Raw genomic sequence first — 26,000 nt, forward strand, 5'->3', positions numbered from 1 at the left:
AAGAACTTTACTAAGAGATGTAAATGAAGATTTGCATAAACAGGCTAGGAAGACTAATTTGAAAGATGTTAATTCTTATCAAATTATAAGCATAATGTAATCCTAAATGTCACTTGAATTTTTGGGGAATATGAAAAATAAAGTCTAAACTTCATCAAGAATTTGCCCAAAAAAGGAACAGCAAAGATAACTTGTTCAATTATTAAAATGCATTATCAAGGGGCGCCTGGTGGCTCAGTCGTTAAGCGTCAGCCTTCCGCTCAGGTCATGATCCCAGGGTCCTGGGATCAAGCCCCACATTGGGCTCCCTGCTTGGCAGGAAGCCTGCTTCTCCCTCTCCCACTCCCCCTGCTTGTGTTCCTGCTCTCGCTATCTCTCTCTCTCTGTCAAATAAATAAATAAATAAATCTTTTAAAAAATTGCATTATCAAGTGATTAGCAATTAAAAGTGTTATTCTGATGGAAGAATGGCAAGTTAATTGAACAAAGCAGATATGTAGGTATGTGCATAATAAAGAACCCAAACTAATGGGATGGGAATGGATTAACCAATAAATGGTGCTGGGAAAATTAACTATACGGGACAAAATTATGCTAGACCCTTAAGTCACATTTTGTACCTAGATAACTTAAAAGATAACTTAAAGAGAAATATAAAAAAGGAAAGCATAAAATATAATAGAGAAGATGAACATTTAATCTTGGTATGCAAAAGACTTTTTAAGTATAATAAAGGAGGTTTTACAACATATAAATGTACAACTTAAATGAGAAAAAATTACATGCAAAATTAAAAGGCAAACCGCAAACTAGAAAAACATTCTTAAACTGAGGAACTATTACTACACTATATAAAAATATTAAACAAATGTTTACTAAATGATGTTTTTGTTGGTTAAATGTACTGCTCTGAAATCATTAGGGAAAAACAAAGCTAATTATTTTAGATAATAGTAAAAGATAATGATATTACCTTATTAAAAATAAATGCTTTAGATTGGCCATTCATAATTTAGTAAAATTTTATTTTCATTATACCTATAATAGAAGAGTAAAATACACACAGAAGTAAGGTTCACATATTTTTCATTTTTAGAAAATTAAGTCCCTTATGGTCAAAAGTGGTCATTTTATATCCTTCACACATATTCACTGTGAATAGCTTCACTCAAATTACCTAGGTTTTGTTGTACAATACATTAACTGCAGTTGCTGGTATAATTAAAAAAAAAAAAAAAAAGACAACTTGTAAAAATGTCACTCACCTGACATGGGACATTAAACACATAGAATGAGTTCAATAATGATCTGAATTTAATAAAGAATTGATTTAACTCTGCTCAAGAGTCGTAACTGAACACTTCTTTCCTAATGGAAGAACAAATTCAGAATATGCTATCAATACCAATTTTTAAAAAAATTGATGAGAAAATATGAATAGTGGCTGAAAAGATAAATGGGTGCATTCAATGAGAATTTTTATTTCAATTATCCACAAAACAATATTATGATACCTTATAAAAATATTAAGTTTTAGGCTACCATTATTCATTAAAAAAAAAGTGTTTGTGCTAGAAAGGTTGTTTTTGCCAACTTCCTTTTCTGGTGAGGGTTAAATTCCACATTAAGACACTGAAGATGAAAAGCTGCTGGGAAAAAAATCTTCAAATGTACAAAGTTATTTCTCTTGGCAATTTAAAAATACATAATCATTTAAACTGAATACACATTAAATTAGTGTTTTATTTCCTTACTATACAATTGATATAAGGAACTGCTCCATTTAGTTAAAACCTAATGAATACCATCAACTTTTCCTGACTTATTTTTCTGAACACAATTAGTACATAATTTTGTTATCCTTTTTAAAATGCTTAGAAAAATTATAATATCATAGTTCACATAAAGCCCTTTAAAAATCTGATGTCCCAGGTTGTAGATGTTCAGGGTAAATGATGACAGCAGTCTTAGGAAGACCCTCTTGGAAGAGAGATTCAATACTAAACAGGTTTGGTAAACATTAGAAACCTCAACAACTTTTAGTACCAGAACTATTACCAACTTACATGAAGCTCATTTGTCACATTTTTAAATTGTCTGAATTTCAACATAGTTACTATGGCACAGATTTTTAAACTTAATGATGAAATCAGATAAGTGATGGTAGTTAAAAATTATAATTACAGGGGCTGTTGGTTTTCAAGGTTACAGTGGAACTTGGGGTTAGGGGTTGTGAACAGGGCAAGTACACAACAAAGCTCACTGATCTTACTTAGATTCAACCACTTTTCTTGAATAAATGTTGATCAGGAAAAATATGGGAACGTAATGTATTGCTTTAAAAGTGTGACTTATTATAAAGGAGAATATTTTAAGACATAAATACCAGACATTTGTCAGATTCAGTTCCTTTGCTACACTTAAACCAACTATTTAAATTCATATTTTGGAATTTCTTTTTGAGTCGGACATAAAACTTTTGAGTTTCACTTCTACACTTTGGGCAAAAAACCTGTCCCCCCCACCCCTTCCAGTGCTGCTGTTATTCTCACTAAATTTTCCTCCCCAAGTCAACTAAATTCTAAAAAGGGAAAAAATGATTACCATTAAGTATATTTAAAAAGTTAATGCAGATTTCAACACAGATTTGAAAACTGGAGTTCTAAAAATGTTTTGCATAAAAGCTGTTATCACTGGAATTAGTGGGAAGCCTTAACTCAGCTGTTTGAGGCTGTAACGCTCATTTAGTGTTTATATTAAGATTAGTTTTAGTCATACCTTGTAACTCTTAAAATCTCAGAAAACAGTTAAGTGAGGAGCTGTGAGTGCCAGCAAAGCCATTTTGTCACTCCTTAACATGAACATTAAGCAAAACATTCCATCCCTCTACCTATAAAATTTTCACATTTTCTTTTCTCATTATTTCCTTTAAATATTTTCCTCTCTGTCAGTCTATATTCAGGAAGAGCAAAAGTGCATTCGAGTCCCTGATCTAGTGATATTTTATATTTGTGGCACCCATCACCGTAAGTACATACTAGAAATATCTCACAGTACCAGTCTATTTTTTAAAAAGGACTGTTTAAATACTGGGTCTTATTTTTTCATGCTATCTGAAGATTAAAAGATTTTTCCCTTGGATTGGACAGTACAACTTCAATTATATAGTGCCTTAAAAAAAAAAAATCAATGCCTTATAAAAGATTACCTCACTTTCTAGTTACCTTCATTATTCTAAACTGAGCTATTCAGAAAATGATCAAAGTGAAAAATTTCGTCTACTTTCCAGTTCCATGAGTATGAGTATTAACATAGTGCATTATACTTTCAAATGTCACTACTGTCATCTAACATTTAATCAGGTTTTAGATGCTGTTTATATTCCTTTTTGCTTCTAAAAACCTGGTGCATTTCCATGCAAAAGAAGGTAGATATTAATAAGATTGCATATTAACTGTTCAACTTAGAAAAAAACTTGAGAGAACAATGAATGGAAAAAATCTTTAAAAACTGGAATGGAATTGTTTGGTCCCATAAAGTTCCTTAACTTTAGATTTTATTATGGTGTAACTTTTTATCTCCCAAGTTTTGTCTATAATGATACACAATTTTCTCTTAACAACTCTTGAGTTTGGGGAATAAAAGAAAGGAAGTGATTTATAACGAAGTAGCCTTGTTGCTTTTCATTGTCATGCTATCACTCACACTGTAATCAATATCATAACTATACTTTCTTTGGACCCTGAAATAAGTTGGAAAATTCATCATTGGTATTTTAGAGTTTAACACTTGGAAAAAAAAAAAAGTGGTTTGTGCAACCATATCTGGAATTCCAGTTTACCATTAAAAACATGCAGAGTGAAGAAGACTTTCTTCTTTTGATTCCTGTATGTAAAATAAGGAAGTCTACACAAGTTCTTTACATTTTGGCAGATTTGTGCATATAAAAGGCTACTTGGATTATAAATTTTCTCCTGGCTGGTACTGTGGCTCTGTAGCAGTGAAGTAGTCTTCCAAGAAGGACTGAATATATTCAAATGTTGGTCTTTCATCAGGGTCCTTCTTCCAACAAAGATTCATCAATTCATGTAGGGATTCTGGGCAGCCCTGAGGGCAAGGCATCCTGTATCCTCGTTCCACCTGTTCTAGCACTTCACGGTTTACCATACCTAACATACAAGATCCAAATATTAGGAAGAGTGATCCCAAACATCACTAGCAAAACAGAACAAACCCCCTAGCCACTAAATGATTCAAGGTATAGTAAGTTTATTTAGTGAAAGGATTCTTTCAACAAAAAAATAAATTTTAAATGTCAAGTATATCAAGAGCTTAGAAAATGCTCATCTGTTTCAACAGGTCTAATTTTTTTTCATTCCACCTAAAACCTTACTTTTAACACTAATGCCTTCAAAAACCAACCCCATTTGATTAATGAGAATGTAGAGTACTACTTTGAAGGACTGATACTTTCTGATATTAACAAGGACCAAATTTGGGTTAATGAGGGACAGTGGCAAGATAATGTCTGAAAGAACTTCCAAACAAGTTCAGAAGAAAGTTTTGGTCCTGGTAACTATATCGATGCACTTCCCTGAAACAGCTTCCTGTTTGCCTTTCTTCAAGTTATTAAATACAATTCCTTTCTTGTATTCCTTTGTACTCCTGCTTTCATTAGTAGCTCACCCTGTGTTACGCTAGGCTAAGCATACCTTCAATTATGGGGGGGGGGGTTGTTGGGGAGATGATCCAGGATATTTAAGATATGTTTATTACCTCAGAGAATAATAGAGATTAAAGGCCCATTTGGAAAATGTCCTAACTGAGAAAGCTGAGGTGAATTGGGTCACACCTCATGTGTTTGCCCCATCTCAAGAACCATGATTCTCAAATGCCAAAATAATGAGAGGGAGAAAAGCGGACGGAAGGGAGAAAAGAGAAGAATAAAAGCCTTTCTCCCCCTCGCATTTTTTGCTCTTACTAAACTCTAGTTAAGGCTCTTGGAATAACCAAGAGCTAAAATGAAATGCCAGCTTACCTGGATATGGCACTCTGCCCTTTGTTACCAGCTCTGTCTGCAGAATTCCAAATGACCATACATCAGACTTTATCGTAAATCGACCATATAGTGCAGCCTCGGGAGCTGTCCATTTGATTGGAAACTTTGCACCTAAAACAATGATAATCCTGCTTAAGTAAATTGTTTTTAAAAATCTATTTTTGTAAATATGCTGTAAGCAGGGCTAATCTTTTGTCAATACCTTTATTGTGTCATCAATGTCAGATTCTTCAAAAGTACAAGATACATGGGAAAAATTCTTTAAAATTTAAAATTTATATTAAAATAAATCACATTTCTTCCTCATAAATCAATGACATAAGAAAAAGAAATGTTGGTGGGGACAGAAAACTATTCAAGAATAGAGGTAGAGGGGCGCCTGGGTGGCTCAGTCGGTTGAGCATCCAACTCTTGATCTCAGCTGAGGTCTTGATCTTGGGGTCATCAGTTTAGGCCCCATACTGTGCTCCACACTGGGCGTGAAGCCTACTTAAAAAACAGAAACAACAAAAAAACACAACCAAACAAACAAAAAAAACCAGAGGTAGAAACTCTAATAAGCAACTAAAAACATGATTATAGGCTCTATAACGTTTAAGGAAGTCTAACACCTAGCAGCTATAGCTAACTGTTGGTTGATGAGGGCCCATTCTGTTGGATTCGAATTTTAAAAGCCTCTATTTACTCAAATATTTAGTGTATGCTTCCTATGCACAAGACGTTTGCTAATCATTATGGGAGACATAAAAACACAGCCTTTGTGAAGCTTAGACATTTAGAGTGAAAATAAGATTATAGGTGTCTTATATACTTATGTATATATACAATGTTATAAAATAGTTCTTTAGATATTCAGAAAAGCAGATCAATTTTCACAAGCAGTCACAAAAACTTTCATTTAAAAAGCAGCAGCTAGGGGCGCCTGGGTGCCTCAGTCGTTAAGCGCCTGCCTTCGGCTAAGGTCATGATCCCAGCGTTCTGGGATCGAGCCCTGCATCGGGCTCCCCGCTCGGTGGGAAGCCTGCCTCTCCCCCCTCCACTCCCCCTGCCTGTGCTCTTCTCTCACTGTGTCTCTCTCTGTCAAATAAATAAATAAAATCTTAAAAAAAAAAAGCAGCAGCTAGAGGCACCCAGGTGGCTCAGTCAGTTAAAAGTTCGACTCTTGATTTTGGCTCAGGTCATGATCTCAGGCTCCAGGCCCACTGTGGGGCCTGCTTAAGATTCTCTCTCCTTCTCCCTCTGCTCCTTCTCGCCCTCTCTCCCTCTCAAATAAAATAAATCAAACAAAATAAAATGTAGCAGCTAAGTTAAACTTTCAAGAATGGTTAGAATTTTTAAAGTTAAGGATTATAGAAGAACAGGAAGATATTCAGCTGGAGGGAACTATACAAAAGTACAGAGGCTGAAAAGAAAGCCTTGTGTTAAAGGGGGTTTCTTAACCTGGCATGACTGGCATTTGGGGCTGGATAATTCTTTGGTGGGGGGCCAGTTTGTACATCATAGGATGTTTACCAGTATACCTGGCCTCTACCCACTAGATGTCAGTAGCTGTCCCAGCTGTAACAACCAAAACTGTCTCCAAACATTGCCAAATGTCCCCTGAGGGAACAACATCACCCCTGGTTGAGAACCTAGTTTAAGGCAACAGTTCCCAGTGGTTTGTGTACTAATGTGGTCACTGACAAAAAGTCACAGTCTGCTACGGAAAAAAAAAAGAGAGAGAGAGAAAAAGGATCACATATCAATTCACAATTTTTATTAATTTATAGGTATTATTAATTTATATTTCTTATTAATTTATAGGTATATCCTTTATCCTGAGATTATGTCCTTCCTACTTGGATAGTATTAAAATGCTTTCTTTTATGAAATGATGATAACAGTTGATAGCTGAGAAAAAAATTTTTTTGGCCTACTAACTAAATCTTTACTAATCTTTATGCTGGGCTTACTAGACTGTATTGAAATAGTTTGTTTACAATTCAGTCTTAGACATTAGTCAATGAGCTCCTCGACAGCAGAAACCAAGCTCTCCTAGCCGTGCCCTCATGCCTAGCACAAACATTTGTTAAAGGTAAGCCAGCACTAGAGAGTAGGGGACGGGCATGCCAAGGCATCTTTTTTTTTTTTTCTTTAAAGGCCTCTTTCTTCGTAGGTGTGGAAAGTGAAGATTTTCAAGCAGGATCGACAACCTATGTCATGATTTGTTTTGGAACCTACTCAATCTCTGCCTATCAAAGTTACTCTCTTTCAGGGTGCCTGGGTGGCTGTCGGTTAAGATCTGACACTTGATTTTGCTTGGGTCATGATCTCAGGGCCCTGAGATTGAGCCCTGCGTGGGGCTCTGTGCTCAGCTGGGGGGGGGGGGGCCCACAACAGTCTGCTTCGGATTCTCTCTCCCCCTCTCCCTCTGCCCCTTCCCCCTGCGTGCTCGCTCTCTCAGATAAATCTTAAAAAAAAAAAAAAAAAAAAGTTACTCTTCTCCAAAGCCCTGCTCTCTGAGCCATCCCCTCTGTGAAGTCCTTCCTGTTCTTTCCTCTTTCCCACAGTACTTTTCATATACTCTTTTGACATCAATTACACAATAATTTGCTTTATAGTTATATACATACATATACATATATTTCACCTATTAAAATATAAGCTCAATATTTACTATCTATTATGTTAGGTAATGTCAGGCACAATATTTTATTTCACTGAAGTTTCACAACAATCTTTAAGAGGAGATATTACCATCTAGTCTTTGTAAGTAAGGAGACTGAGGCACAGTCAAAAAATTTAGATAACTTGGTTGAGGTCTCTGGGTAATAAGATGGAAATGGGATTCAAAAACTCATACTCTTTCCATATGCATATATTGTATATATGTATGTTCAGTAAGTATGTACTGAATTAAAGTTTGCAAAAACAGACATCAAACAGAAGAATCAACCTTATATTAATTTCCACAAGTTCCCTTCCCTCTGTATAGTGTCAATCTTCCAAACATCTTTATTTATCACAATTATAAATTTGAAGAATTATAAATCTGGTGTAAAGATGGTTTTCAAGTCCTTTATAAAATTGTATGCCATTACTCAATTTATTAACTTCAAAAATACCTTTTCTGATCCTTAGTGTAGTAAAATCTGGATGGTTCTGAAGTTTGTAACAAAAGGAATTTAAAAATGCTTATTTGTTGGCATGACAAAAATAGTAAAAAAAAAAAAGAGGAGTGTACTGCTTGCTATATTTATAACACAAAAAAAACACAAAGTCAAGTTCCTCCTTGAGGGAAATAAGTATCATAAAGTCATGGCATCATGTATATACATGATGAATAAGATGTTTCTGTGACTCTTCTGAACAGACCTAGAGCGATTCTTATTCTGCAAAACCCTGAATACTCAAAAGAATGGTAAGAAAATCCATTGAGCATTAGGTTACGCTTGCATTTACTAAAAGTAATTTTACCTTGTCTTGCTGTATATTCATTGTCTTCAATTAACCTTGCTAAACCAAAATCTGCTATTTTGCACACAAGATTTTCTCCTACAAGAATATTAGCAGCCCGAAGATCTCGGTGAATATAATTCATTCTTTCAATATATGCCATACCATCAGCAATCTTGAAAAGGAAAAAAAAAAAAAGACATATGATACAAAGGGAAGGAGGGAGAGGGGGAGTCAGAAAAGGGAGAGCAGGAGAAGAAACAAGAGATGCGTATGGCCCACAAAGCCTGAAACATTTATATGGCCCTTTACAAAAACAGTTTGCTGAACCGTACTGTTGTGTTTAAGAGCCTTGAACACAGGACCATGGACTAGGCTTGGCATATGCTAAAGCCTCACATGGACAGTTTCTTGGTATAAAGCTTCCCTAAAGGGGCGCCTGGGTGGCTCAGTCATTAAGTGTCTGCCTTTGGCTCAGGTCATGATCCCAGAGTCCCGGGATTGAGCCCCGCATCGGGCTCCCTGCTCAGCGGGAAGCCTGCTTCTCCCTCTCCCATTCCCCCTGCTTGTGTTCCCTCTCTCACTGTGTCTCTCTCTGTCAAATAAACAAATAAAATCTTTTAAAAAATAAAGCTTCCCTAAACTTTCAGATTCCATGGATATCTGGATGTTCACACCAAGAAAGCGGTCTCAGAACCAACATGTCAACTAAAGGCGTCTCGAACACCTACCACATTTCTGAATAGAAACTTTTAGTAGTTTTCACTCATATTTAAAAACAAAGATTCAGGGGAATAAAAGGCACAGTATAGGGAATACAGTCAGTGATGTTGTAATAGCATCATATGGTGACAGATGGTAGCTACACTTGTGAACACAGTATAAAGTATAGACTTGTTGAATCACTATGCTATATACTTAAAACTAATGTAACATTGTGTCAACTAAAATTAAAAAATATATTTTTTAATATATAAAATTGCTAGTACATGGTAATAAAAATTTAAAAATAAAAACAAAAATTCAGAAGAGTAAAAATAGCCCATTTTTAAGTGTATATTGCCATCTTCATTCTTGTTTTGGACTATATTAAATAGAAAGTTCAGCATATACTTTAGATTTCCAAAATTTTCTTTGGAATAGCAACCACTTGTTATCTTAAAATTTATCTGCTGAAATATAAATACATATGGATTTCTAAAAGGCCACATGATACACGACAGCACTATACTGGGAATTACATGCTTGGTTCTAATATTAGTGAGTTATATGAATCTGTTAGATACCGCAGGATCTTCAGACACTACGTTATCTGTAACATAAGGAAATCAGACTAGATTATCTCTAATGTTCCTTCCAACTCTAAAATTCCATGATTTCACTATATAAACAACAGCTCTACTATGATTATTTTACATTTTTATGTATACTTTCAATGCAAACTGATGCATGTACAGATACACAAATACCTGAGCAGCCATATCAACCAGTTGTGGGAGCTTCAAATACTTTCCATCTCCCTCCTTCAGGAAATCCAATAAACTCCCTATAAGAGAGAGAAAAATGTTCATGGAAAATAAGCAAATCTTAAATTAGGATTTAAATAAACATTCCCCCACCTCCAAACAAATCACCACAATACAAAACTTAAAACTTGTCATTCTTTAATATTTATTGCAGCTTTGGAATTTCTGAATAATTATCTTTAATATTCTGTAAGAGATCCCTAAACTGAAATTTTTTAAAAACTTCTCTGATAACATATGGAAAACTCAATCATCTCATTAGATTGTAGGCATTCCTTCTTTGCTATGATCAAGATTAGCAATTCCAATTTTGATCCAAAAGGCAGTATCAGATACCTGTATATTTTTAAGTCAATCTGAATCAAGAGCGCAGACAACTGGGAGTATCTTGGGGTACTTAAAAATAGACCTTGGTGGCTGAGTTGACATGGAAGTGTTAGTCTAATTAACTTCTCTTAATTTTAGCAGAACATACCATGGAACAGCAAAGTACTATGAATAACAGCTAACAGAAAGGCTAGAAAAGTCTAGTTGCTATTCTTGTATTACTGGTTAAAAACTTACCATGTACCTGAAGTTAATCAAGAAAAAATAGCAGATAAACCAAAATTAAGGTACATTTTTTTAATTTTTTAAAGGATTATTTATTTATTTGACACAGAGAGAGAGAGAGACAGCGAGAGAGGGAACACAAGCAGGGGGAGTGGGAGAGGGAGAAGCAGGCTCCCCGCAGAGCAGGGAGCCCGATGCGGGGCTCGATCCCAGGACCCTGGGATCGTGACCTGAACCGAAGGCAGATGCTTAACGACTGAGCCACCCAGGCGCCCCTTACGGTACATTTTTAAAACAACTATACTGTTCTTGTCAAAAATAACAATGTCATCAAAGACAAGAAAAGCTAAGAGAGGGACTGCTCCAGATTAAAGGACACCAAAGAAAAATGACAACTAAAAGAAATCCAGGACCATGGACTGGATCCTGGATCGGGGGAAAGTACTGTTAATTAAGGACATTCACCAGGACAACTGATGCAAATGTGAAATATGGACGGACTGATATCAGATAATGGAACTGTATCCAATTTTGTCTTTAGGAGACAAACACTGAAGTATTTAGAGGTAAAGGGAACATAATATTTGCAATGTGCTCCTCAGTTCTGGGAAAAATCCTTATATTTTATGTATTGAAAGATACATATATAATTAACAATTGGCAAATCTGGCTGAAATATGTATGAGAATTCTGTGTATTATTTTTACAACTTTTCTAAAATTTAAAAGTATTTCAAAATAAAACAAGACAAAGAAAGCCCTTTCCACGACAGGATTGTGAAGCAAAGGAGAGCTATGACGTAATCTCTTCCTTTACAGAGATTCAAAGTCAGAGAATATCTATATTTCTTCTGGTCTGTCTACTGCAGATGGAACATGGTATTGTGTTTGTTACTTTATCTGCCCATTTGAATATTTACGAAGGATCTACTACATGTAAGGCACTATGAAAGATATACAAAATACAAAGATAAATATGTCACGGTCCCTGAGCTTGAAGAGATCATGATCTAGTAAGAAAGTATAATATATAGATCTAGGAACTGTACAAATAATATACGAAAACAAATATTGCACAGTAGGTGTTATAAAATGTACTGTAAAACCTACAGTTTTACAGACACAATAGAGATGGTTAATTCTATGGAGACGTCAGAAAAGGCTTTACAGAGGAGATCTGTTTCTAAGGAAGAATGGGGGCAACAGGGAATTCTAGGAAGAGAGATTAACAAGTAGAAAGGCAGTACTGCATGTGACATCAAAGTTCAGGGAATTGAAAACAGTCCTTCCTATGCAAGAACACAAGGGACAAAAATGGGAACTGGTGAGGAAGAGACTACAGAAGGAAAGAGAAAACAGAAGGCAATGCATCAATGGACTTTAACCTTTTTACATGAAGTTTTATACTGAGAAGCAATATGATCAGATTTATGTTTAAAAAGCCATCATTCCAATAATAATATGGAAAATGAAATTGGGCCAAAACTGCATAAAAGGATTAAGTTTATAAGTTCCTAAAATAGTCTAGGAAAGACAGACTATTATGTTAAAATCTAGCAATGACAGTGGGAATGGAGAGGAGATATTTTCCAGAGAAATGTGATAAATGGGATCAATGGCACCGAATGGACCATTATTACACAAGGTGGTGGGGAAGTGAAGACTGCTGGGCCCTATGGCCAGAGTTTGCATCTCTGAGTTTCCAGGTGATGTTAATGTTGCTGCCATCCAATGCACTAGAGACTCTTGCATATAGGCAAGAAGAGGCAAGCACAAGGACATTCACTGTTACAGTGACAAACTAGAAGCAAGCTAAATGTTCACTGGGAAAGGAATGAATAAACAATGGTATACTCATACAGAATCTCAACCAACAGTTACAAATATACAAATTAGATCTTCCCTTATCCATATGAATAAATATCAAGAACATAATGTTGAATGAAAATAAAGCTAGTCAGATTTATGTAAGTTAAAAACATACAAATATTGTTAATAGGTAAATATGTATCAATAAAAGTACATCAATATGAAAGACAGATGGAAAAGGTAGGCACCAACTTCAAAATTAAGGCTACCTCTGGAAGGGAAATGGGCCCAAAAGAACCTGAAGAGAAGGCTCAAATGAGAATGGGCTCAAGGAGGGGTAAAAACAAAGATGCAATTAGATCTGTAACGTTTTGTTTTCTTAGTAGAGAGATCTGAAGCAAATATGGCAAAGTGTAAACATTAAATTTGGATGGTAGGGAGATGGTTGTTATGGTATTCTCTGTATGTCTGAAATATTCCACAATTTAAAAAAAATCTATGAAAAGTGCTGACATTAAATAAACAGTTTTAAAAAAGAGTAAATGGCTGGTTAGGAAGTGAAGATTTTTTAAAAAGGGAGAAGGGAAGCAAACAAGCAGAGCAGAAGGTGAAAAGCAGATGTTGAGACCTAGGAAGGGTTTTCTCTTTAAAGGAAGGATCAAAAACACAGGTAAAGAAATTGTCCTTAAACAGAGGAAGAGACACTTCTTTTCTTCACTTCCTTTCCTATAAGATAAATTGACATCACATAAATACTCCACATGGCAATGCAGAGTATACAGAAATAAATAGAAGGTACAGTTCTTTTGTTTTAAAGCATCTAAGGTGCCATGATTGATACATTAAGTAGAAGAACATTTTTTCAGTGTAACAATAGATAATTAGGGCGTCTGGGTGGCTCAGTTGGTTAAGCGACTGCCTTCGGCTCAGGTCATGATCCTGGAGTCCCGGGATCGAGTCCCACATCGGGGTCCCTGCTCAGCAGGGAGTCTGCTTCTCCCTCTGACCCTTCCCCCTCTCATGCTCTCTATCTCATTCTCTCTCTCAAATAAATAAATAAAATCTTTTAAAAAAACAACAACAATCGATAATTACTAAAATAGTGAAAAACTGCAACACACAGAAATCTAAGATTGCAATTGGTGTCATTTTGACAATTCCTTTTCTCTGATCTTTAACCAGTGACAACAAATCCTACCTCCGCCCCCATCAAATGTGCCTTATAGTTATATTCTTCCCAGGAAACATACATAAATATGCAAAAATCTGACACACAACTTCAGGGGAAGTTCATGGACCCTTTGAAGCTCATCCATCACCCAGGCAGAGGGCAGGTACTCAATAAGTAATAGTGAAATCAATTCAGAGGAGCCTTAAGTTTTTTTCACATACCTCTCCAGCCTTATTTCCAACCAGCTGCCTTCTGTACATTCTACTTCCCATGGTTTTGTTCCCCATTTCCTCATATCCACTTAGCTCTGCAGAAATACCCATACCTTTCCCTTTACCCATCCATAGCCTTTATAACCTTAAAGGTCAGTTTAAGACTTGACTTTTCTACTAATTTTTCTCAATATATTCCAGCCTACGTGACCTCTTCCTCATTTCTATACTTACTGAATGTGTTAAACACCTGGAAATTCATTATGCTTTGGCCTTGTAGCTTATTTGTTTACAGTGAGCTAATATTTACTTTTATACTGAAAATTAACTCATCAGAAGGTCAGGTCTTTTCTCTGAGAATTCAATATAAGTTATTTGGGTGCTTAATTTCTTTGGTACCTTATACTGACTAGCAGAGTGTCCTGTAAATTAGAAGTATTCATACATTTTGGTTGTTAAAAATTTATAGAATAGTCTGATTATAAACATTTCATAGGATATAATGATCATGACAGATATGGACATTAATGAATGGCCTCAAATACTTGACTTAAGTATAATCTGAAGGAAATATGATTGATGGCCTGCTTGAGAGATAGGGAAATAAAATTCCAGATGAAAGACTTTGAACAGAATCATGGAAACCACAAGCAGTAAGAAGACTTGTCTAGCAAGGAAAGTGGGTTTATCTGGGAGCACACGAGGCAGTGAGTTTGAATGTATTATTGAGGATCAACTGCTAAGTACCTGAAACAAAATGGGTAAGTATGGAGTTTTAAAACCAGAAGGGTCATCTGTGATCTTGCATTCTAAATCTCTCATCTAGATATAATTCTAACCCAGGAAATCTGACAACATAAGATGTCTATCATGTTCCCCCAATTAAATAATTTTTGAAATCAATATACAAAGTTAAATGGACCATTAGCTTTACCTCCATTATATTCTTATGCTATCAATATCTTTTTTTTTTTTTAAGATTTTATTTATTTGACAGAGAGAGACACAGCAAGAGAGGGAACATAAGCAGGGGGAGTGGGAGAGGGAGAAGCAGGCCTCCCGCCGAGCAGGGTGCCCAACATGGGACTCGATCCCAGGACCCTGGGATCATGACCTGAGCCGAAGGCAGATGCTTAACGACTGAGCCACCCAGGCGGCCCATGCTATCAATATCTTGATTTAAACTTCCTCCTTGTCCCTCTTCCCCTTCTTATATAGTTCATCCAATGTACTCTGAAAGGGATTATTTGGCAGTTGTTTGCAGCAGAGATTCCTTCCAAAAAGTGCCATGTGCCTTGGGGCACATGGTTTGGCTATCAATTAGTAGGCTACCTCAATTTTTAATTTTTGGCTTTTCTATTCCTTTGGGAGGTGGGGGGTTGATTTCCTACAGCAAATATGTAGCTTGTAATTGGCCCTGTCACCACTAGATGGAACTACATTGTTGGCCAAAACGGGACTACTTGAGAGGGATGACATAATCAGTAGCTTTAATTATGGATGAGTGACTCATTAAGAGTTGGGGGGAAAAAAGAGAAAGTTCGAGAGGGCAAAAGGAGGACTATCAACATACTTAGCGCTTACTGGTTCCTCTTCTAAAGCATCTTCTGTCCCTTCTCTTTATCCTGACCCTAACCAATTCTGTTACTAAAGATCCCACCTTGGGGTCTGGAATTTGGGAGAATGGAGAAATTTTAGTGAATGATAGTGGAAAAAAGTTTCTAGGAACCTGACTATGGAGATTGTTTTTATACTAAAATAAGATTTCATTAAGTTTACCTGATTTCTTTGATTGAGGAATAAAGATATAAATATGTTTCTAACTGCATTATTTTAATTTGTAGAAATACTTTTTCACTTTCCTAGCTATTCCATTTCCTTTAGTCAAATGGAATAAAAAACCTACTTACTTTCCTTTTTTTTTTTTTTAAGATTATTTATTTGAGAGAGCGAGAAAGAGAGAGAGAGAGTACATGAGATGGGGGAGGGTCAGAGGGAGAAGCAGGCTCCTTGCTGAGCAGGGAGCCCGATGCGGAACTCGATCCCGGGACTCCAGGATCATGACCTGAGCCGAAGGCAGTCGCTTAACCAACTGAGCCACCCAGGCGCCCAAAAACCTAATTACTTTCAACATAAATTGAGCTGGCTTAATTCTCCTTTTAAACTTTGTACTATCCTCTGGAATACCTGCAACTAATCACTATTCCATTACATAAAATGTCAGATTTTCTCCTTTCAATGTCTACATAAAAATCTCAAATTAGGGAACACTAGACAATAAAAATTTGTATGCATAAAAATAGAAATGAAGATTAAAAAAAATTTTTATCAACATGAATACCCTAAAAGAAACTAATATACACATACCTTTTGACATAAACTCAGTGACAATGTAAATTGGCTCTTCAGAAACAACAGCATATAGTGGAACAAGTTTGTCATGTCTTAATTTTTTCATTATCTGAGCCTCCTGAAGAAAAGCTTCTGGCATCATTGTACCTGGTTTTAGTGTTTTGATTGCTACTTTCGTGGTTCCATTCCATGTTCCTAGAGAAACACAGTCTACTATTTTAATCTATATATTAAGAGATTTTAAGCCAAACCTCAACGAGCAGCAGTTACCTTAAATATTTCAATATATCTTATCTAAAGTTACGGTTAATTTTAATCTATGGCTAAAGAAATGACAAAAAAACAAAAGTTCAGGCTTCTTACCCATCCATACTTCACCAAAACATCCTTGTCCTAATTTAACCTCTAGTCGCAAAGATTCTCGAGGGATTTCCCAAGCATCTTTTGCTAGACCTTGAGTCTGGGGTTTCACAGTTGGACACACGGTTGTTAACTTATGGCATAAACCATCAGCATGTTCTAGATAAATGAATAAACTATACTGTAAAATGAATTAATTACAAAAATTAAGGTACATCTAGTACATTAATGTTTTAGAAGTTTAAATTGAAGAAAACAAAAACAAAAACATAATGTTCTCTCAGTTTTACTCTACAAGCACAAACACCAAAAAGGGAGCTGTATGGTATGTAAGAAGCAAAACATACAAGAGATGAAACACCTTTTGTTAAATACATTTTTGAAGTTATAATTTACTGAATACTTATGTCTCAGCTATTGTGCTAATTCAGTACTTTACAAATATCTCATATAAATAAGTCTTGAAAACTTAAGCAGCTTTCTTAATGTCACCCAGTAAGTGATGGATATGGGATTCAAACCATAGTTCTGGTTGCCCCCAAAGTTCTATTTTTGACCACTGTGTTTTGTTTCTTCCCAAAGAGAATGCTACTATTGACTGCTATTCCTAATAACCACTAATGTAAGAAGCATACCAAAAATTAAGGAGAAAACTTCTTCATTTAAGAGACTGGTTTTCAAACAAGGGAGACACAAAAACAGGAAATCCCAAATTCACTATGGCTTGACTTGTGAATCCTGCTTACACAATCTTTCTTATTATAAATAAGACATGTTCCCTCCCATGTTCAACAAGTAACCACACAAATCAACATTCTAAAAAGTACAATTACAACTGATGCAACTGCTTCGTAACATGTTTGATCAATGTCAAGATTGGTGGTTGACTTGACAGACTTCGTAGCTAGCTGTCACTGAAGAAGAGACTGCCATGGAAATTTCCCCTCCCCTAGTATTAATAATTTAAAAACTTTTAGATACATTCATGTATCAAATTGGCAAGGCAAAATTTTGAGACACAAGAATCTAATACTGAATACCTTTCAAAGGTCTTTGAAAGACTAGAAGAATGTCTACAGTTGCGATAGGTTAATTTTCCAGGAAAAGAAAAATGCATCTTCAGATTAAATCTCATTGGATTTATACTTTAGGAAGTTTTATGTGGTCCAGCCATGCAGAGGAAGGTAACCCAAAAGGACATCTGATAGAGCTTTTTACATTAAGTGTTTAGTTTTACCCACTTAATAAATGTCCCTAAAAAATATTTGTTTTTATGCTTTTTTATTTATTGTCATAATCTATCTCGGTATTTAGCTACTATGAAACTCCAATGTAAATACTATGCCAGGAAGATATAAGGAATCAAATAATGGTAGTCAGATTTTAGCATATCTAAGAATCTAATTCAGGTAATAAATACTACCTGCTCCTCAATTTTAAAACTAGAATACAACAGACATCTATTGAGCACATTCTTGTGTGTAAAATAACAAACTAAACCTTAAGAGACATGAAGACAGAGATTCTGTTCTCATAAAACAGATCAAGAAATAATTTTCACCTGCGAAACATTCACATACCTGTGTAGTGTTTTACCAACTTCTGCAGAGTATCAAATTGTGCTCTGGTTGTGATATAGTATCCACCGTTGTCAAGTTTCCTAATTTTATAGTGTTTCACATTGTCACCTCTTACCTCATCCCAATCACGAATAGAAAGAGAATAAGCACCTAGTGGGGGAAACAAATACTTTTTCTGTATCTTTCTCAAAATATTGTCCAAGAAAATTTTTATACTTATATTACATTATAATTACCTTTAGTAGTTTCACTCTCTCTTACTAAGAAAATACCTCGTTGATTCCCAGGATTCAGAAGTAATCTTTCAGCATCTTTTCTCCCCATTTTGCCAAAATACCATCTGGAAAAAATAGTGTTCTGAGTTAGAAATGTGGAAGGGTCAGAAAGATTATAAATAAGGATCAGTAAGAATGGAAAGGAAGGATGACAACAAAGAGCTACACAGCTTAAAAATACAGCAAAACATAATAAAGGGTCTTTATTAAATAGAATTATAACAAATATTACTCTCAGAATTTACTGTCCTAGTATTTCCATGTATTGACTATTCAACCAGTCTCTTCAACTCTACCTGCAAGTCACAGGATCAGTAAATGGAGAAAGAAAGGTAACAATAACAGAGAATCTCTCAGTCACTGACAGATGGAAATGTTAAGACTAGTAGGAAGAACAGAAGTGGTTCTCTAGTAACAGTGTGATCATCTGTATTCATTAAGGTTCAAGTGAACCATATCCAAATTATTAGCAACTCTGAATTAGCATGGCTTTGGTTTAATACAGAAGCTCACAGAATAAAACAGGAAGTAACAAGTGTCAAGCAGAACAGAAATTATGGAAACAAATTACATATCATAAAAGCAAACAAACATTGATAGAGCACCTACTATGTGCAAGGTACTATGTTAAGTGTTGTGATATGAAAACAAAGTAGTATTTATGAATCCCAGATACTCTTGGTTTGACCTAAAAAATATGTTACTGAAGGTGAATTTTAATTTTTTAAAAGTTGTGAGAATAGCACATAGAATTCTCACAGACCCTCCACCCAGATTTCTCAACTGTTAAAATTTTACTTTGTTATATTCGCTTTCCCTGTATACATATTTTTTCTGAACTGATAGAGAGTAAGTTGCAAACATTCTGAAACATTACCCCTAAATACCTCAGTGTGTGTTTCCTAAAGACAAGGATACTCTCCTACATACCCACAGAGCAAGCACCTTAGTCAAGAAATTAACACTGGGCGCCTGGGTGGCTCAGTTGGTTAAGCAACTGCCTTCGGCTCAGGTCATGATCCTGGAGTCCCTGGATGGAGTCCCGCATTGGGCTCCCTGCTCGGCAGGGAGTCTGCTTCTCCCTCTGACCCTCCCCCCCACCATGTGCTCTCTCTCTCAAATAAAATCTTAAAAAAAAAAAAAAAGAAATTAACACTGATACAATACTATCAGTGTTGTAAATACAATACTATTTACCAAAGGTAAATTTTTGAAATGAAAGAGTCTGCAGAATATAAAATGGGTTCATATACTTTTTTAAGTGAAAATATAAAGGATACAGACTAGGCAAAATAGTATTATTAATGCAGATTCATTTATGATCCTACTGTAAGCAAATACTATGGCATTAATTATTAATTTTCAAGTAACATCTCCTATTAATATGATATATTAGCTGTATTAAGACTGGTATGTAATTGTGCCTGTGTAAAGTTGTGGCTAAGTAGAATGTGCATTAAAACATTTTTAAAATCAAAGTAATTAATAAAATATGAAGTAGTGCCATACTCTTCTGCCTGAATGGAATCTGCAGGGGCTACATAATTGCTAGGGATATAGCCATTCTTTCCTGTAGCAATTGATCTTGCTTCCCACCAGTCTCCTTCCCTGCAACACATAAAACAACAATTACCACAAGGTAGATGACTGCTCAAAACACAATTTACTGCAGTGTTGCCTTGTATCTATGTAGAAAAGAGGTTTAACTTCCATTTTTTAATGCATTCATTTGATCAAAGATTAAACTCAAAAGAATATTTAAAAACAGGTTACTTGAATTAAGGGAATCACAAATGCATACATATTTCTGCTCCAAACGAAAAAAAAAAAGTTTAATTTTAGTTATAAGATCCCTTCTTTACATAACTATCTTCAACCTAAAGCAATAAACTATACTGACTAAAACAGTTTGGGAGGTAAATCTTTTAAATTATTCAGTTTCAACTGGATGTTTTCTTTTTTAAAAGTTTTACTGACATAATTTGCATACCATAAAATTCCCTTTAAGATGTACAATTTAATGGATTTAATATATTCAGAGTTGTACAACCATTACCACAATCAATTTTAGAACATTTCATCACCCCCCACTCAAGAAACCCTATACCCATTAACAGTCACTCTCCACTCCTCCACCCGCCTCCCCCCAACACTGCCTAACACTAAATCTTTTTTGTTCCTATGGATATGACCATTGTGGACATTTCATATAAATGGAATCATACAATAATGTGGACTTTTGGACTAGTTTCTTTCACTTATCATAATTTTTTCACAGTTCACCTATGCTGTAGTATGTTATCAGTAGTTCATTCTTTTTTTACTGTCAAATGCTTTTAACCATACATAAAATCATAATGTTCCTTTTTAGTCATTTTAGGAAAAGTAGCAGGATGCCCTAAAAATGTATACAAAATATTTGCAACAGACAAGAATAAAAAATTTAACTTCTAGAATAAAGTATATTTACAAAAATGTTACCCATAAATATTTAAACAAGACTAAAATCAATTCGGAACATGAGAACTATGTGTAGTTTGCAATACATAAGCCCTGATTTTTCCAAAATTAATGTGAAAGAAGCAAATATTATGTCTCTAATGAGGAAGATATATATGGATTCTGCCACTAAAAATTAAATGCATGTTTTGCTTTGCCAGAGGAAAGTACTGAAAATATTTTATCTAAACTGAAATTTTATAAATGATCAAGGGGAATTTGTTCTCTAGAAAATGAGATGAAAAATCCTTTGGCAATTCAAATATTTATTCTCACACACTTGGTTTGTAGCTTCCTAGTATATACTAAGCACTCTCATATACACAAACTTAAAACTTTGCATTTGTGCTAACCATTCATGATTCAAACATTTATTGAATACCCTTTAAGTGACAGACTTTATGAGAGGGTATGCTAGAAAGAGAGGTAAAAAGACTGTCTGTAAGCTCAAGAAACTCAGCCTAGAGCAGAATTTCTCAACCATGGCCTTACTGACTCTTTGGGCTAGTGTTGTTGGGGGCTGTCCTGTGCACTACAGGATGTTCAGCAATATCCCTGGCCTCTACCCACCAGAAAACAGTGGAGACACCCTGTCTCCAGACATTGCTAAATGTCTCCTGGGCACTTTTCCCTAGGTTGAGAACCACTGGTCTAAAAGAATGACAAGCACACAATAAATTATAATTCGAAGTAGTGATCGCAGTATGATTGAGGTTTGCACAGGGTGCTACATCAACATGTGAGACAGATACCTAATATAGCGGGAGATGGGGTGTGGGCCAGGTAGGAGAGGAAGAATGTTAAGAAAAGCCTCCTTGAGAAATGACATAGGAATATAAATTTTGAAGGATGAACAGGGTTGGCCAGATAAAAGAAAAAGAAATGGAGACAGGAAGTCACGTTCCAGAAAAAAGAAACTACGTGTCAAGGCATGGGAAGGTGAGAAACCCAGTGTATTCATAAAATTACAAGCAATTCAGTATGGCTGGACGGTTAAATGAGGAAGGGGAAGCAGCTGGATGGCTGATGTCTACCATTGTTATTGCTTTTCTTTTATCTTGACAACAACTGGTAGCTACTGAAAAAGGATTTTAAAGCAGAGAGTAATGATCATATTTTATATTCTGGAACAATAATGGATGGCAAATGGGAGCAAGAATGTTAGGAAATATGACTGGAAGTAAAGAGACCATAATATACGGGATCTATTTTCTATAACATGCATTGAATTTTCAATTCAAACACTGAATTTTTAGTGGGCCACTAAATGACTTTCATTATTTAGTGGCTCACTAAAAGTCTAAGAGTCATCTCAGACTAAAAGTCTTAAACAAAAAGTCTAAGAGTCAACTAAGGAAAAAGCAACTTAATGTGGTCACGTTGGGACTGCAGGGGCTCCCTACTTGACCTTTTCCCTTTGTTTTTTGTTAAGAGAAAGAAAGAAAGAAGAACCTTAAATCATCTTATACTTAAATAGGAAAAAAGAATTCTCTTTATAAAGACTTTCTTTTAAAGTAATACACTTAACTTGCATATACTCCCTCAGTCTTCACTCTTAAATCTCTACTGTTTATGGAAGAACCACACACTACAGCACAATTTGTAGAAGTCATAACTCTGGCTACAAAAGTAGTTATTATGCCATGTGTCTAAAGAAACCAAATGCATCATCCAACCCAGTGGGCAGAGACCCATGCCTCACTACTCTCATCTCTGAATCAACCAGCTAAGTGGTTTCAGCATGAAGCTTAGGTTTCTGTCAGTCTTTCTCCCTCACAAAATATTCCCAACACTTACGTGTTGTTAATTATTTGAAACCGTTCACCTTTCTTGAATGAAAGGTCTTCTGTAGTTCTAGCTTCATAATCATATAAGGCCACAAATATAGTAACACCACCTATTGGAGCAAAAAAAAACCCAAAAAATAAGGTAAATTATATATGTTAACATAAGAGAAAAAAAATGTCAGCAAAAAAGCTTAAGTATAATTTTCTTCCTAATCTCCAGAATCTATTTCTGAATGGAGACTTGGGCAGCTGGAGTTTAAGTTAATAAGACACTCTCTGAAGACCTTCCATGAAACTACTGCATGCTACAAATTCTAAAATTCTATACACCTACAGAAACAAATTTAATTTTGATTCATAATAGCAATATCTCTGACTTGGAAACACAAAGTTCAAATCAATTCTTTGGCAGAAAAAGTATTAACAAGTACTACAAACTGGCACTGATCATCTCAATTTCTTATAAACAATGGGTGAACATGTCCATCCTTAAAACTGATCCTTAGTAGCAATAACTAAGGATTTAGTAAGAGTAGTTATTATAATGAACACTTAAAAATGGCTTGTTTTTCTTAAAAATTAAATGATATGGCTGATATGAATTATAAATTCCAAAAATAACTTCATACATAGAATTGTACACAGATGCGTAAGAGATAAGGACACCAAACAACTATTACCTGCAAACAAAGGAAGAGGACAGATTATTTACTGCTCTCCTCTGAGTTCCAGTCATGTATTAACTGCCTATCTGACATCTCTACTTGAATGTCTAACTAAGCAAATGACACTACTATCTAATCAGGTACTGAAGCCAAGTCCCTTTACTAGCACCGTTATTCTACCTCTAAAATACCTCTTTATCTACTTTCTTTTCCAATTCCACTGCTGCCACCCTAATCCAAATCCTTGTTATCTCTGGCTGAGTCTGCTGAGACTGTTAGAGAAGTAGGTTTCCTAACCCACTTCTGTACCTGCTTCCTTACATCCACTCTCCACACAGCTAGTTGCCAGAGTGAGGTTTTTAAAAAGGAAATTCAATTATGCAAATCCTTTATTAAAAACTCTTCAACTGCTTCTTCTTCCCTTTGAATAAAACCCCAACTTCTTACCAGAGTCTACAAGGTCCTGAGTAATCCTGACTCTTCAATCTCATATTATACAATTCTACCCTCTGGTGTCCTCACTAGTCCTCAAAACCGCCAGGTTCCTCTGTACCTCCGAAACTCTGCATTTGGTGTTCTCTCTCCCCAGAAAGCTCTTCCCAGCTCTGTACATATTTAGGTCATTCTCATCAATCAAACCTCAGCTCAAATGTTTTCTTCTTGATCAAGATGGCTTTCCATGATCTTCTAAAGGGCTTTCACCAATCACTCTGGTCAGTTCCCTCATAGCATTTAAGAACCATTAATCGTCCTGTTGAGTTGTTTATTCACTAATTATTGTCCAACCTTTGTTATAATGTAAACTCCATTAAGACAAAAACCTTGTTTCTCTTGCTTACAGTTCTCTATAGGTAGCACACAGAGACTCCATCTGTGTTAACAGACGTATACCATGAATGGACTTCTCACATAAGTAAACTGTTTAGGTAAGTAAGTATGTCCTTAAGTATCAACATTTACTTGCATCATTTTGGATTACTGTCTTTCCCAAACATATAATCCTGAAAATAACTTAAACTTGGCTGATGACTGAGGACACTACTGTGGCCATCTATTACTGAACTATTTAGAGTTAGGGGGTTAGAATTAAGACTGTAATTGACCCTTTGATGTCCATAACTCCTCAAATGAACAGTCTCATAGAAATCACTTATGGCATTCCTCTAGCACTATTACTGGTCTGGAGGTAAGCAGACTGAAAGGACAAATTTATAGTCCAAGCTTATAGAATAGATTCCTTTTTTGCCCCCTCTGGTTGGTAGTAAGGACATGTGTTGCTCAATTTGATGCTGGAAGCTGTTTTGCCAAGCCTAAGATACTCTAAGGCTACTGGAAAGAGATCAAGGACTTGAGTCCTTGATGACATCAACAAACTATTGCTGTATCAAGGAATCCTAGAGCTCACCCTACCTTTTCTAAGCCAGTTATGTTTTGTTACTCAAGGAAAAAAGTATCCTGATCTGGAAACCCCATAAAAGAACTTTTTTTAAAATTTCTGACTACTTTTTTAGAGCATTTCCAGCTCCATGAAAGGTTGTCAGCTGTCACTTCTTGTTCTCTGAAAGGCTATCATAATGTAATAAAAGGAGTTCTGGTACAGGACATTAAACCTGGGCTCTCCTGATTATCTGTGACTCTGAAAAAAAAATTTAACTCTGAGCCTCAGGACTTTTATTTTTTTAAATCAGTATCTGATAGAAAAACTGTATTATCATCACAACAGTGCCATTTGATTAATATTAAGTAACTACTATAATACTTTAATATTGGATAGTACTTTATAAACCTGAAAAGTTGTAACATTAACATTCTTGAGGGAGGGGTACATGTTTTTAATCTTTATATCCCCAGTGCCTGCCACATAGTAGGCACTTAATAATTACTCGAAAAATGAATTAATGAAATAATTAATGGTATAACCAGTAGATAATCACCAGATTATCACCAAATTTTCAGAACAGTATCGTGTATGTCATAAGACTTTAATTTTTATGTTAGAAGCTTTAATTTTCACATAAACTTATTAAGTCCCCAGTAAGTTATTTTTCTTACAGCAGGAAAAAACTTTATGTACTGCCTCCCTAAGGTCACGTTCTCAAGCTGACAATAGAATTGTCCATTTAAATCTCACCTGTTAAACCAGCAGGATATGAACTTGGCACCACTGAGAATGAAGAAGATGCTCCTCCAAAAGGTGTCACCCCTGAGGATCCTCCAAATGGTGTCATGGAAAGACTGCTAAAATTAACAGATGCTCCCTTTGTTGAAGATGATGGTGCCACTGCAGTATGTTCGGCTCCATAATGGCTGACACTTGTACTGACAGGTTCTGGAGTGTTTTCGGTTCTATATTTAATGGTTGGACTTTTGTTCTCTTTACTTTTAATGCAGCCCATTATCAAATCTACAAGGCGATAGGCAAATATTTTGAGAAGTGGTTAATATAAAGTATACTTCAAAAATACACAATCCAAAACTTCACTTTAAACAAGGAATTTTTCTCCTGCAAAAGAGTAACATTAATAAAGCAAACAAAAAACTAAACAGCTAAAAAGTTTCTTCTCCTCATTTATCTTTATTACAATTCTGCTGAAGTATCATTCCAATCATGTCATTCTCCAGCTCAACCACCTTTAATGGTCCAATGACAACATGCCACAGTGTGCTGGGAAAGCCACTGGCTCTGACACCAGAGAGGCCTACGCTTGACTCCTGGCTT

At 35.5% G+C, this 26,000-nt stretch overlaps 1 protein-coding gene across 4 annotated transcripts in view; it reads right to left on the reverse strand.

The window, feature by feature from the left end:
- Positions 1–1,000: 1,000 nt before the first annotated feature.
- Positions 1,001–26,000, reverse strand: part of YES1 (YES proto-oncogene 1, Src family tyrosine kinase) — a 76,442-nt gene continuing 51,442 nt past the window's right edge. For all 4 annotated transcript variants that reach the window (XM_034996140.1, XM_034996138.1, XM_034996139.1 and 1 more), the window contains exons 2-12: positions 25,413–25,685; positions 22,627–22,726; positions 19,840–19,938; positions 18,292–18,395; positions 18,056–18,205; positions 16,479–16,634; positions 16,131–16,310; positions 9,964–10,040; positions 8,516–8,669; positions 5,039–5,170; positions 1,001–4,169 (exon numbers count right to left, since the gene is read on the reverse strand). In XM_034996140.1, coding sequence (XP_034852031.1) covers positions 3,961–4,169; positions 5,039–5,170; positions 8,516–8,669; positions 9,964–10,040; positions 16,131–16,310; positions 16,479–16,634; positions 18,056–18,205; positions 18,292–18,395; positions 19,840–19,938; positions 22,627–22,726; positions 25,413–25,677 — 1,626 coding nt within the window. In that variant the 5' untranslated portion in view covers positions 25,678–25,685 and the 3' untranslated portion in view covers positions 1,001–3,960. The remainder of the gene's footprint in view (positions 4,170–5,038; positions 5,171–8,515; positions 8,670–9,963; positions 10,041–16,130; positions 16,311–16,478; positions 16,635–18,055; positions 18,206–18,291; positions 18,396–19,839; positions 19,939–22,626; positions 22,727–25,412; positions 25,686–26,000) is intronic.

Source organism: Mirounga leonina, unplaced genomic scaffold (assembly GCF_011800145.1).
Source record: "Mirounga leonina isolate KUSES-001 unplaced genomic scaffold, KU_Mleo_1.0 Mir_93, whole genome shotgun sequence".
In the NCBI taxonomy this organism is placed as follows: Eukaryota; Metazoa; Chordata; class Mammalia; order Carnivora; family Phocidae; genus Mirounga; species Mirounga leonina.